The sequence below is a fragment of the Lonchura striata genome, chromosome 3, assembly GCF_046129695.1.
Source record: "Lonchura striata isolate bLonStr1 chromosome 3, bLonStr1.mat, whole genome shotgun sequence".
Classification (NCBI taxonomy): domain Eukaryota; kingdom Metazoa; phylum Chordata; class Aves; order Passeriformes; family Estrildidae; genus Lonchura; species Lonchura striata.
In genome coordinates, this window is record NC_134605.1 from 63,685,500 (window position 1) to 63,697,857 (window position 12,358).

Here is a 12,358-nt window from a genome sequence, read left to right on the forward strand (position 1 = left end):
AAACAATGCAAAAGCCCAAACCACACAATTTGATGAAAAATACTACCAAGTGCATCTTTTAACGCAGCTTAAGGGGAGCGATGAGGTATATTGTAAATACAAGTCTCCACTGCCAAGACTTTAGGAACTGCTGTTTATTGAAGTCACAGTAGTTCCATACAGAGGAAGAGTACTTGGTGTCAGTTCCAGGAGATCACAATAATGACATCATGGATCCTATGGCTACTCTGCAATGTCCCATTGCTCACTGTGCTGTTCCTGTCAGAGCTCTGCAAAGTTGTGTCAGCAGCAGCTGGAAGTCTCATTTGACAGTATATTCCTCTCTTTTCTGCTCTGAGCAATGTCAGTTACTTCACAGGCACCACTTCTCCACTTTTCTCTCCCTTGTTTAATTTGACACTAGTATTGTTTATATTTAGAATAAGGAAAAGTAATTTTTGTTTAAATGGCTACTTTTCTTCTTTGTTTAAAAGTGACTGTAATGCAAAATATTTACCATTCAAGATTTATTTGTAAACAAGGTCTTAAAAAATTGCCTCTGCATTCCTTTCCTAGTATTTAAGAAAAAAAAATCTCATTTTTTTTTTAAATTCATGACCCCACAAATCATTTGTTGTGCAGATAAATGGCAGTATTGGGAAAACAAATCAGTTTACTCCAGTGAAGAGGGAAAAGTAGCTGCTCCAAACTTTCTGAGAAAAGGTGACTGGTAAGGACAGTCATGTGGCAAATGCACCCACAGGCAAGCAGGCAGCAGCAGAGGGGAGGCAGATGAAGGCTGTATTAGGTACTGAAGTTTAGAATTAAATAGATTGATAAAACAAAGGGCAGAAGATGTTGCTTTAAAATAACTTGCACTATTCCAGTGAAACAGCCCAAAGCATAGAGAGTGGAGCTCTCCATACCACTGGATCATAGCCTACTTTTAATTTCTCTGATTAAGAAGATAGCTCTTAGGTTTTAAAAACTATCAATGTTCTACAAATAAAACATGTTTATAAAGGCTTATAATCTGCATTCCAGATGTATAGTGCTCCCCACAAGAGAAGACAGACTTGAATATTCATTCTAAACTAGTTTTCGTTAATAAAGCTAACATTACATTTTATATTTGTATGGGGTAGCATGCCAATTATATGTGAACATTCATCAGATGAGTTACCAATTTTATCCTATCCAATTTTATTCAGGGAAGCAAGAAGCCTCTTCCCATAGCATGTGGCAGATCTGAAGGATGAGGCCTGGGAAGTTGGGCAAGATGCACCTCCTGCACCTCTGGCTGCAGCCATACACACCACTCAGAGAGCAAGCACCAGCTAAATTCACAGTTCAGCTTTGCCTTTGTTTACAAAGCTGTAGGTAGCTACACCTCCTTGTGGTTCTCTGAATCAGTGGGTAGAAAACAGGGACCCTCTAAACAATGTCCTCCATGGTGCCAAAAATCTGTTTCAGCTTTCCTAAACCTAAGGCAGTTTTTCCCACTCTGGCCTTTTAGGGATATATTCTTCAGACATAAAGCTTTAATTTCTCATTTTAGAAACACTTTATTTTAAATTGTTCACAGTGCAAATTGTTGTCTCTTCTATATATTAGCTAGGAAACAACAGCTCTAAAAGAGAAGTGTAGTAGGTTTATGTTGTACTGTTTCCCTCCCATTCCTGTGGAGAGTGATGTAAGGGAGTTGACCCTTTCCTCCCAACCCTGTGAAGGACTTCAATATTTGCATATTAGCAAAAAAAAAAAAAAAAAAAAAAAAAAAAAAAAAAAAAAAAACCAACCAAAACAACCCAAACAACCCAAACCTATTAAAACAATTTTTTTAACTATTAAGATCAAAACTCTACAAACTCTAGAACATCATCTGTCAATCTGCTGACCTTAATCTGCACTTAGTAACAAGTTCTCAGTGAAGAGAAGAGCTGAAACTTAGGTGAACCATCTCACTTCTCTGTATACATAAATACAATTAAGTTTAGATTTCTCCAGCAAAAAGCCACCAAAGTAAATTTTTCATTTCCTTCAGTGCTCTACACTACACAGAAAGGCTGCTGCATCAATGTGTACCACATGTTTTTCTAGCCTTTAGCTCAGAAAAAGAAACTTTGAACACCTCCCTTACGGACACCAGAATATTAGCCGATTAAATACAAAAGGAGCACAGGTTTAAAAAATGTTTTAATTTTCCTTATCTGTATTCCAAAACAATTCAAATATTTTCCATTTACTGAAAAATAAAAAAAGAGGCAAGTGTTTCAGAAATTTAATGCCAAGTTAACCTGCTTCACTATACAGCACAGGCATGCCAATTTGATGGCATGACTTTTTTACAAAAAACACCCCTCCCCTGCCAAAAAAAAAAAAAGGTCTTTATTAATCTTTCATGCCAGAGATGTGCATTTTAGCTATGATCAATCATGGACAGAGCATTAATCCATCCAGCTGAAGTAACATCTGGACAGAGGTCAGGTATACTCTATGCTTTCTCATAGTGGCGAACAGCAACCACATCACCAAAGGTGAGAGTCTGCAAGTCCAAGGAAAAGACAGACATGTTAGAGACTGGACCATTTTCTGTAATGGTTTAACACATTATGAAAATCCATGCTAGATCAAGGTTGGTTAGCATCATGTAATTTTTAGAAAAACAAATAAATCTAGATTGACATTTTAAACAAACAAGAAGCCAAACCTTAGCTATGGTTCCGATAAGAAATGATACTTTCTCCTTGCTGCTTTCACACCCAAGAAAGACATCATGTACATTTATGAGGCAGCTGCTAAAATTTGATTTAACTTGCTATTTATTAAAATAGAGCATTGTTTTAATACAGACTTAACACTTATTTTCCCAAAGCTTATCCTACTAAGATGTGCAATCTAAAATTCCAAGGCCTCTATACTCCTACACATAAATACAAACTCTAGGAGAATACAGTCTAAAAACGATTCCTTCTGTCCCCTGTGTAGACTACCAAATACTCTAAGTCACTGCAGTTGTGTTCTGGATGCATTTCCTGAAGTAGAACAGGACACCTCATTGTATTCAAATTCCAAAGGACAACATTTTCTGTATTTGTGTGATTTGTGCATAGCTGCTTCAAATATAAAAGCATGTGTTTTCCCTTGAAACACTTGCCATGCTGTGCTTCAGTACACTTAAAAGTTTGTATTATTTGCAACTCTTCATCCACACAGATACTCTCTGAAGTAATTAGGAAACAATATAATGGGTCTTCTCCAACAACCATGTCTCATAGATTAGTATAGCTGAAGACATTCTATTTTTGAAAGCTACATCTCTATGCCATGAAAAGTGCTATGCTGGACATTAGCCATAGTAACTTACAATATTTATTCACCCAAAGAAGTTGGGAAAAGCAGGTGAATTTAAACTCAGACTCTTCTCCACACAACTGCAGTTTATCATAGTTTTTAACAAGCTAGGAAGACTAAACCCTTTATTATTAAATATGAAAATACTATTAGCTCCTGCAAAATTGTAACTTTATTTTCATATGAAACTACGTGTTCTGTGTGTATACATAAAACAAGTTTTTAAAGAACTCTAAATTGCCACTGGCAACAGATAATTTCCTATATAATCAAGAACTTTGTAATATTACAAGCTCATGAGGACTTTTTTCCTGGGTTTTTACAAAAAGTCTAGAAAGAACATATATACTCTGGAAATCCACAGGCTGGCCTGCCTAAAACCACTTGAAATTTTTAATTGTTTGTAAAACAAAACAAACAAAACCAAAATAAATATTTTAAAATCCCCACTAGTTTTCCCCAACAACTAGTTTAAGGATTTATGTCTAAGTCACAGTGTTCACGAAGCTTGAGATAAGGGTGAGTTGGGCATGTTTGTGGTGCATGCAAATGCTCAGTGTGCTCTATACTTACCATTACCATTTTGCCATCCTTTATTTCTCTCACAAAATTTGTCTCTTTGCCGTCCCATTTCTGTACATGCACTAGCTTCTCTCCATCCAGGGTCACAACTGACTGCGAGATACCCAGAAACACAAAGACATGCCTTTATTTAAGGTACTTGGGATTCTGCTCACACATTCAGCATGCACTGTTCTATTGAATTCTCTTCAATAGATGGATGTGGATCTAGAATAAGAAAGAGTCCTAGACAGTTTAAAGCCAAGGCTATGAATCATCCTTGTTTTAAGCATGAAATCTACATAATTCTTATTTGTGTCAAAGGATGAAAAGTTGTTTCCTTTCAGTTCCAGTCTCACAAGAACTTGCTTCAGATATGCCTTGGAATAATATTTGATATTAAGTCCCCAAGAGTGCAGGAAAATACTAAAATCTGACTATTTTGACTGGGAAAAACAAGCCAATGATGTTTGGCTTGTGAGAAAAGCGGGCAACTAACACAATAGACACTGGGAGACAGGGAGCTGGCAACGTGATAAATTCAGAAAAGGCATGGTGTAAGCAGGCAGGGCAAACAAGACGCAATGTTGCCTTTTTTTCCTGTCCTTTACTATGTTGTAACTAGTAGCAGCAGAAGATACATTTTTTTCTTTTGACCCTACCAATAGCAGAGCCTGGGGGGCGGGGGAGGCAAGAAAAAGCGAGGCGACTGCAGCCTCAGAGTTCACTTACTTTGCAGTTTCTGTCGTCGGGGGTAGTTTCATCAAATTCCTCTCCGAGTTTAAAGCTGATTTCTGTGTTTTTGAAAGTGCTTTGAGTTCTGATCACTACTTTGTCCCCCTCGCTGCTGATAATCACAGTGGGTTTAGTCACATTACCCACCTGCCGTGTTGCAAACCCCACTCCTAGATAATTCAACGGAAAAGAGAAACACATAACACTTCGGAATTATTACTTTTTTTTTTTTCACATATCGAAGTACAGAGATCTTTCACCCCGCTCTCCAAGTGCAAGCTATCCCTGTGAAACGCTGCTTTCTGCTTCACTCGTGCCCTTGTACCGAGACTATTCACCGCTATTGTCCGCCCAGCTGTAGCTCCCTCCCTCCCTCGCCACCGAGCACGGCAGCACCGCACTCCGTCCGCGGTCACACGCACAGCCGCGATCGCTTCCGCTGCTCAGAGTTTCAATTCCTTATCACTCCAGCATAATGATTTCTTTTTCCCTTGGTTGTTTCAAAGTTATCCGCAGGCAGCACATGCTCGTCTTTCACACGCTTCCCTTAGCCCGGGGGCATTTCCCGGAGCCTCTCCCACACAAACACACCTGCCCCCCCAGGTAAATGATTCGCATCGAATTAGCTCTATGGATAGAAGCACAGACGCCAAAATCACCCCCTCATCACCACCACTGCTGGCAATGGCGGGGAACATTTTCAAATTTTTTTTTTTTTTTCCAGATGCTGAAAAATTCCAGGGCTTTCTAAGGTGCTGCCTCCCGGTCGTACCTACCCAGTGCCTTCATATACTCGTCGAAGTTGTGGCTGTCTACCAGCTTCCAGGTGGCGCAGAAAGCCTCGACCATGGCGGCCGGCTGCGTGTTCCAAGCAGGGTGCCGGGGATTGCAGGAGCAGCAGTGCCGCCGCGCTGCCCCGCATTTAAAGCCGGCGCCCGGCGGGGGGCCGGAGGCGGGGCGCGGCCGCGGTCCGTCCCCGACGGCCGCCGCGGAGACGCCCGCACCGATGGGAAGGAAGGGGGCACCATAGGATGGTCACCAGGCTGCTGTAGCAGAAAAGTCTGACCATGAGGTTCTGTCATGTGTGGATTCCTCATAATCTATGTCAGGAACTGTTGAGCATCTAACCACAACAGCCAGTCACTAAAGGCTTAGTGTCTAGGGAAGTTGGTGCAGCTAATATTTGAAGTCAGGTTTATCTGTCCTTATTCTCTGTCCCTCTCTGGATACAATGCAGATAGGACTCTCTTATTTCACCAATTCAGTTAATCTCTGTCTTTTCACCATCTTTGTAGTACAATAGGCAGGAATACTATGTTAAGGGAATACTATGTTATAAGACCTTCAGATAATGCAGTGATGATTGCATTATTCAAACATTTCTGGCAATGAAGGTCCAGGAGCTGCAGAACATCTTGTACCCATATGTACAACAAAGGGCAGCAGTAATATCAGGGCCTAACTCCTCTGGTACAAAAGCAGATGTAAGTATTCAGAAGCCTTTTAGGAATTGAATTCCATTGAAAGCCAAGAGGATTCAGGGTCCTAGCTAACCTAAGATTTCTTTAAACTCTTAGTGTTATGAAACATATAGGGAGCTACTTTTGAATTAAGGAAACTGAAAATAATGTGCAGCTAAGAGAAGTTTCCTCTATTTATGGACAGCAAGCTAGGGTATTCCCAGCAAAGTTTTAGCTTGTTTGAAATCCTGCTGTGATTCTCTGTGTAGCTTTGATCTCAGTATAATAAATGACCAGAGTTCATATATGAGTTTAGTAGCTATTGTGTCAGACAGGTTGATTTACTTCAGGGCTGAGTGTGATTTTGTTTTTGGTGCTGCAGAAAAACCTAATGTCAAATAGGGCAGTAGAATGTTCTTAACTAAAATTATCATATATGTCCTCTAGCTAAGAGATTTGCTGATCCCCCTAATAAAAAGGAACCGTCTCAGTGCTGTTGGTGAATACTCACAGAAAATGCTTAGGTTTATTTACTCTATCAATGGACCACTCATTAGAAATCCCAGGTTCAAAAAGAGATAACTGCTTCATAGAGAAGACACCCAATTATGCAGCTGCACAAGCAAGTGGTCACAGAATGGCCCCAGGTACTGTATGAATCCAGTTTTGTGCTGTATAAATGCCATGGGTAGGGCTTTGCTGGAGCTTTGGAACAGATGGTAGGCAAGGTGCAAGGTAATGCAGGCAGGAGCATGAAAGACATGCTTACACCATATCCTTTCTAAGAGCGTGACATTTCTTGAGCAAAACTTAGGAATATGTTCAGCAGGTTTCCTGCCACTGTAAAGATCAAGCAAAATAATGCCAGAACTGGCTAATGTTAGACACAAGGCATGTGAAAGTCTAATTCTGGTGTTGGTTGCCAATTGGTGAAAACTAAGTGGTCTGTGATCATGCATTTCATCTTTGTAGACTCTCCTGTTACAAATTGGTGGGACATGAGTTTAGGAGAGTCCTGGAAAGTAAATATCCAGTAATAGCTCATTATGAACATATATTTGGATTGGTTTAAGATGGGAGGACAGCTGGTTGACAATGATTTAAAATATGCAAATGCTATGAATTATCTCCAGGGTGTTCTCTGCTTCTGAAAGGCATTTGGGAGATTGTTATCTCTTGTTTAATATTATTGTGTGACTTACATTTAGATTACTCAAGTCAGACATTCTCCTCAAAGAATTAGCCTACATTAAAGCCAGCCACCCTTCTGGCTCCCAGTTCAACTAATTGAAGATGCAGTTACTTTAATTTTGTGCCACTAGGCTGTTGTTATTTTAATATTTGTCTTTGCTTTCTTTTACATTTAAGAATAGAAAAACTATTAAGAAACCTTTAAACTGTAACAGAAATGTCTGATACTGCATGTCACTTACAATATATGTCTAGTTACTGTAAAAAATCAATACAAGAAATCAGCTTTCCAGACTTAACAATTTCAGCATGGGTATATGTAAGAAAGCAAGAAACAAAGTTGTATAAATAAGTAACCTGACTATTTCAGGGGTAATAATAACTCAGAGACATTTAGAAGGCATGTGAATACTATGAACATACTAAATTAAAATAATTCTTATTAGAAGAAATGAAAAAATAGCACATAGGTTTAAGGAGATTAGATGACTTGCACTTGACCTGTTGCAGCTGATTCTAAGAGATGTGTAGATTTGCTCTTCAGGGCAGACTAATGAAAATATTAGTGGAGCAGAAAGACCCTCTGTATTAAGGTCCAAGGACTCTATATTATACCAGAGGAGGGAATGATATGTATAGTCATCCATATAAATTTTACAGTGTTAAAGGTACAAGTTTAAGTTCTCATACATCATAAATATTTTGTTCTCCTGTAGCTTTAGAATATGCTATGGAGACTGTCAAATACATAAATAAGCATGACTATTTGGAATTCAGTATAACAAATCTCAAGCTAATTAATCCCAAGGTAAATCCTTTCAGCAAAACAAGAAATAACCGTGCAGTCTTCAGGGCTGAATTTAAGAAATTTTTGAAATGGCTTAATGTACCTTCATTCAGTTTGCCCATCAGAATTTTCTACAATATACTGAAATCACTCTCAGTACCAGCTAAGATTTAGGCAAGAAGTAAATAAAAGTTTGTTTGACAGAGTTTCAAGAATTCAATAATTTAAGAAAACAATTACTGAATTTGTAAAACAGATGCAAAATTAAAACTCAACTCATTAATTACCTGCATTTGGATATTCCTAAGGTCCTCCTCTGTTCCACTGAGCTAGGGACTGACAAGACACAGTCACAGCCTTCTGGAGCCAGATATGATCTCCCAGATGCAGCTGGGGCCACACTCCTCTGGGTTTGTGTCCTCTAAATCAGAGTATCACTCTCACAAGCTGTTTCCTCAGAAGTTCTAAAGAGCAGTGTTAGTGCATCCAGAGAAATATATGAATTCCACAGTCTTGATAAATAATTGAATTAGGTTATCAATTTATGGGCCTGTCATGGATGAACAAATGCCTGACACAGGCATTTGAAATGAAACCTCATGCTGGGTGACCTAGCTGGAATTACATACCTAACTTAATTCATTCAAGAGTGCAACCATATCCCTGCATTACATACTGGTTTGTGACCAAGCACTGACTCATTTCTGAGTTTTCACGAGTCTAAATACACAAACTTACTGGAGTACAAAATTTTAGAGCAACTTGAAGCATTGCAGTGTTAAGATAGCTCATAACTAGTTTTAAATAAGTACCAAGACAAGCTTGGGGAAAATTTTGGTCATACTGGATGTTTGGGGACAATTATAGAGAAAGAGTGATCTCTTCAGTCTGGTACACAAAACTCCAGTCACTGAAAGCTAAACCTACGGAAGTTTATATTAAAAATGAAATACATATTAGCTGTGAGGAGACTTAAGCCTTTGGCCAGCTTTCAAACTGCCTTACAAGATTTTCAACTCTGTAGATTGTAAACTATGCTAACAACAACAGCTATTGGACATGATGCAGGAAGTAATTCAGAGGAGTTTTGTATCCTGGATTATGCAAGAAATTACATGAGCTGGTCACAATAGACAAGTCTATACCAGGAAACTTAAAAACACATCCCACTTACTAAGTGTGGGTTCCTACTTTGCCAAATTCAGAGTCTATTATGGGAAAAAGTACAGATATACACAGAAATGAAAGCAGGCATGTAATCCCTGACTGGATAATCATGGGAACTTACTTTGTGGACTGTACTGCACTAAGTGCCACTGAGGAGGTTTAGAGACTGCCACTATTCCTTTAATTTCCTATATTCATGTGTACATGTTATGAAAGTTTTCTCCCTCAGTGTGGCAACAATAAACACAAACCAGACCCTCTATGGTCAAAATCATTAACTAATCTTGTAATATTTAAACAAGGCCTCTAATAGCATCTTCCTCCAGACCTTTGAAACTTTCTTTAGTGACTGATCAGCTCTGCACCCAGAGCTCAAAACATCCAGAGTCCAGAGCCAGTGGAGGGTGCAGGACCCCTCTGACTTCCTCTCACCATGACTGGCTCAGATGTTCTGATAAAAGAAGGGCTATGGAGAGGAACATGGTGCAACTGTCATGCCTTTAACTCCACCTCATTGCTCTTTGTCTTCCCTCCCTTAAATATACTCCTTATTACATTCCAGCATTTAATTTCATCCTCTATAAATCTACCTAGAAGTTTTTTTGTCACAACAGCCAGTGCTAAAAAAGAAAAAAAAAAAAAAAAAAAGTTCAAAGGTTGTCTGAAAAAGGTTGTCTGAAAGAAGATGCCCGGAAGAAACTTATTTCAGCACTTTTTTAGATTGCAACAGCACTCTACTTGCATAATGACATGTTATTTGTTTTCCAAAGAGGCTTTCCCTGTCTCTGTGTTAGAGACAAGGGCTGTTCTGGGCCTGGCTCAAGGGTCTCTCATGAGTCTGTCTGATAAAGTAAAATTTACCTAGTACTTCTTGAGAGGAACAGCAATAAGTTGTCTTTCTACCATCTTATTTTAGCAAGTACAGAGGTAATTAAAGAGATTCGTTTCTTCTATTGAGTGTTGAAAGCACTAACGGTGGATGTTGAGCTTGAGGTGTGAGTGAAGCAAGGACTGAGCACTGACGACAGGAAAGGAGTAGATGGATGTAAGCTTTGAACGGAGTAAGGCAACAAGCCAAGAGGGAAAGCAGAGGAGGACTGGGCAGTTGAGTCCCCTTCCTGCTGCTCGGGCCCGGGCCCGCGTGGGACCGAGCAGCCGCTGGGGCGAGGGCGGCGCCGGGGCAAGGGCGCCCTCTGCCGCCAGCGCCCGCGCCCGCGGGGAGCCGCGTCCTCGTCCCGCGGCGCTGCCAGCGCCGCCGCTCCTCCTCACGGCAGCGATCCCGACAATCCCGTCCTGAAGGAGGCCCGAGCTGCCCCGTGAATCACGTCCTGAAGGAGACCCGAGCTGCGCCGTGCCCGGGGAGCCGGGGCGCGGACGGGCGAGGCTGTGAGGGAGGCGAGGGCCCGGCTGTGTCTGGCGCGGGCTCGGGCGCCATCGTGTGCCCGCCGGGCGGGAGGCGCCGCTGCGGAGCCCGTCCCTCGGGAATGCCTCTGCACCCTTGGGAAACTGGGCGTGTTCTGGAAAACTGCCTTTGGAATACTGCTGGGCATTAGCAGCAGTTCACACGCTCCTTCTTTTTATGTTTACACTGCTGATGTATCGTTGACAAATATGCCCGAGGAGTCTGGAAATAAAAGCACAGAAAGCCCTACACAGAAGGGTCAAGCCAATCTCTCACAGATTAGCTTTTCCATACAGTGTATGATAAGTACTCGACTAACAGCATCAATCCTCGCACAGCAGAGTCCCGGGAATAAAGCACTAGTAGGGATTGTCCAAATCCTCACATCAGGGCCCTTACATTGCAAGCAATTATTATAAATATGTTTAATGTAGAAAAGTCCACAGCACACAGGCAACCCCCGCCCCTCCAACAAACAAACAAACACCACACAAACAACAACCAGAAAACCCCACAACACTATTCATCAAATGCAAGTCTTGCACTAAAATCCAGAGATCTGGCATCGGGATGTGGCACATGCCAAGATGAAGTGGCGGCCTTCAAGCTTCCTCTTGCTTATATCCATCAGGATAGTCCCCACTGGACTGAAGGAGATAAACAAGGACAGTAAAGGAAGAGCTCTCAGTAATCATTGCTAATTACTAACAGAAGTTAAGAAAATGAAACAAAATTATCCCTAAAAGAGGTCAAAACAGTCATCTGTGGTGGGATTTGCACCCAAGCCCAAATTGCAGAGTGGGCACCTAAAGCAAGGCAGGCTGCAAGCCAGACTTGGACACCTGCTTCAGAGTAAGAGTTTATGGGCTGAAACACAAGATGCCTCCTGTAATATGTGATATATGTTATACCTCCTGCTTCCAGTCACACGGATTTCTGTATACAGAAGCACCAAGGTTCTGGGCCTCTAGCAAAACTCCTGAAGTGAATGTGTTGGATGAGCTAGAGACATTCTGCCTCTCACCAGCCCAGTCTGCAGCTGGGTTTGAGGTCTCTTAAACTTGTCTCCCACCACTGCCTTGCACAGCCTACCTGGCAGGCTCAGGACCCCACTAGATGGCAGGACAGTTTAAGACTTTGCTATTTCTCCTTCAGAACAAGTGCCCTGGTACCCCGGTGGGCTGAGCCCCACTGGTCTGTGCTGTCTGGACCCGGGGGAACCCACACTCACCACCAACTGGGGCTTATGCTCAGTGGAACAAATTGAGAAATCAATGGAGAAGTCTTTGTTCAATTCTGTTTCATGGACTTTATCACACAGAGCACTAGCAGACAGAAGAGAGGAATATGAACTACTATATTTGCTAAATCTTGAGGTATTCATTTTTATATGAGTGATACATAAAGGATATTTAGCCTACTAATGGTGGTAGGTAAAATGGTAGTAGTGGTAAAGTGCAGTTTAAGCCTCTTATAGCCACTGCTCTCTTGTAATTTTTAAGTAACCAAGTGGAGTTCTAACTTCTTAATGACATCTGGAAAACATCAAGGCAATTTTTCTACATATTCAAAATGACTAAATTGATCTACATATGCACAAAGAAATTACAAGGGTGTTTCCTGCTTTTTTTTTTTTTTTTTTTTTAGCATGCCTAATGGATAAGAATGGACAATTGCTTCATTATGTTCATTATTTGGAGACAACAAAGTTACCTTTTTTGC

The 12,358-nt window shown here is 40.9% G+C and overlaps 1 protein-coding gene across 1 annotated transcript; it reads right to left on the bottom strand.

Annotated features, from left to right (window-relative positions):
* Positions 1-2,157: 2,157 nt before the first annotated feature.
* Positions 2,158-5,538, bottom strand: FABP7 (fatty acid binding protein 7). Its single transcript, XM_021547112.3, has 4 exons — positions 5,406-5,538; positions 4,627-4,799; positions 3,907-4,008; positions 2,158-2,524 (listed from the first exon to the last, which is right to left on the bottom strand). The coding sequence occupies exons 1-4, from the start codon at positions 5,476-5,478 to the stop codon at positions 2,474-2,476; spliced, it is 399 nt and encodes a 132-aa protein (XP_021402787.1). The 5' UTR covers positions 5,479-5,538; the 3' UTR covers positions 2,158-2,473.
* Positions 5,539-12,358: the final 6,820 nt, after the last annotated feature.

Coding starts and splice junctions, on each gene's coding strand:
- FABP7 (XM_021547112.3), bottom strand. CDS start 5,478: ATGGTCGAGGCTTTCTGCGCCACCTGGAAGCTGGTAGACAGCCACAAC. Junction 4,800..5,405: donor CGAGTATATGAAGGCACTGG/GTAGGTACGACC, acceptor TGAATTATCTAG/GAGTGGGGTTTGCAACACGG. Junction 4,009..4,626: donor CCGACGACAGAAACTGCAAA/GTAAGTGAACTC, acceptor GGTATCTCGCAG/TCAGTTGTGACCCTGGATGG.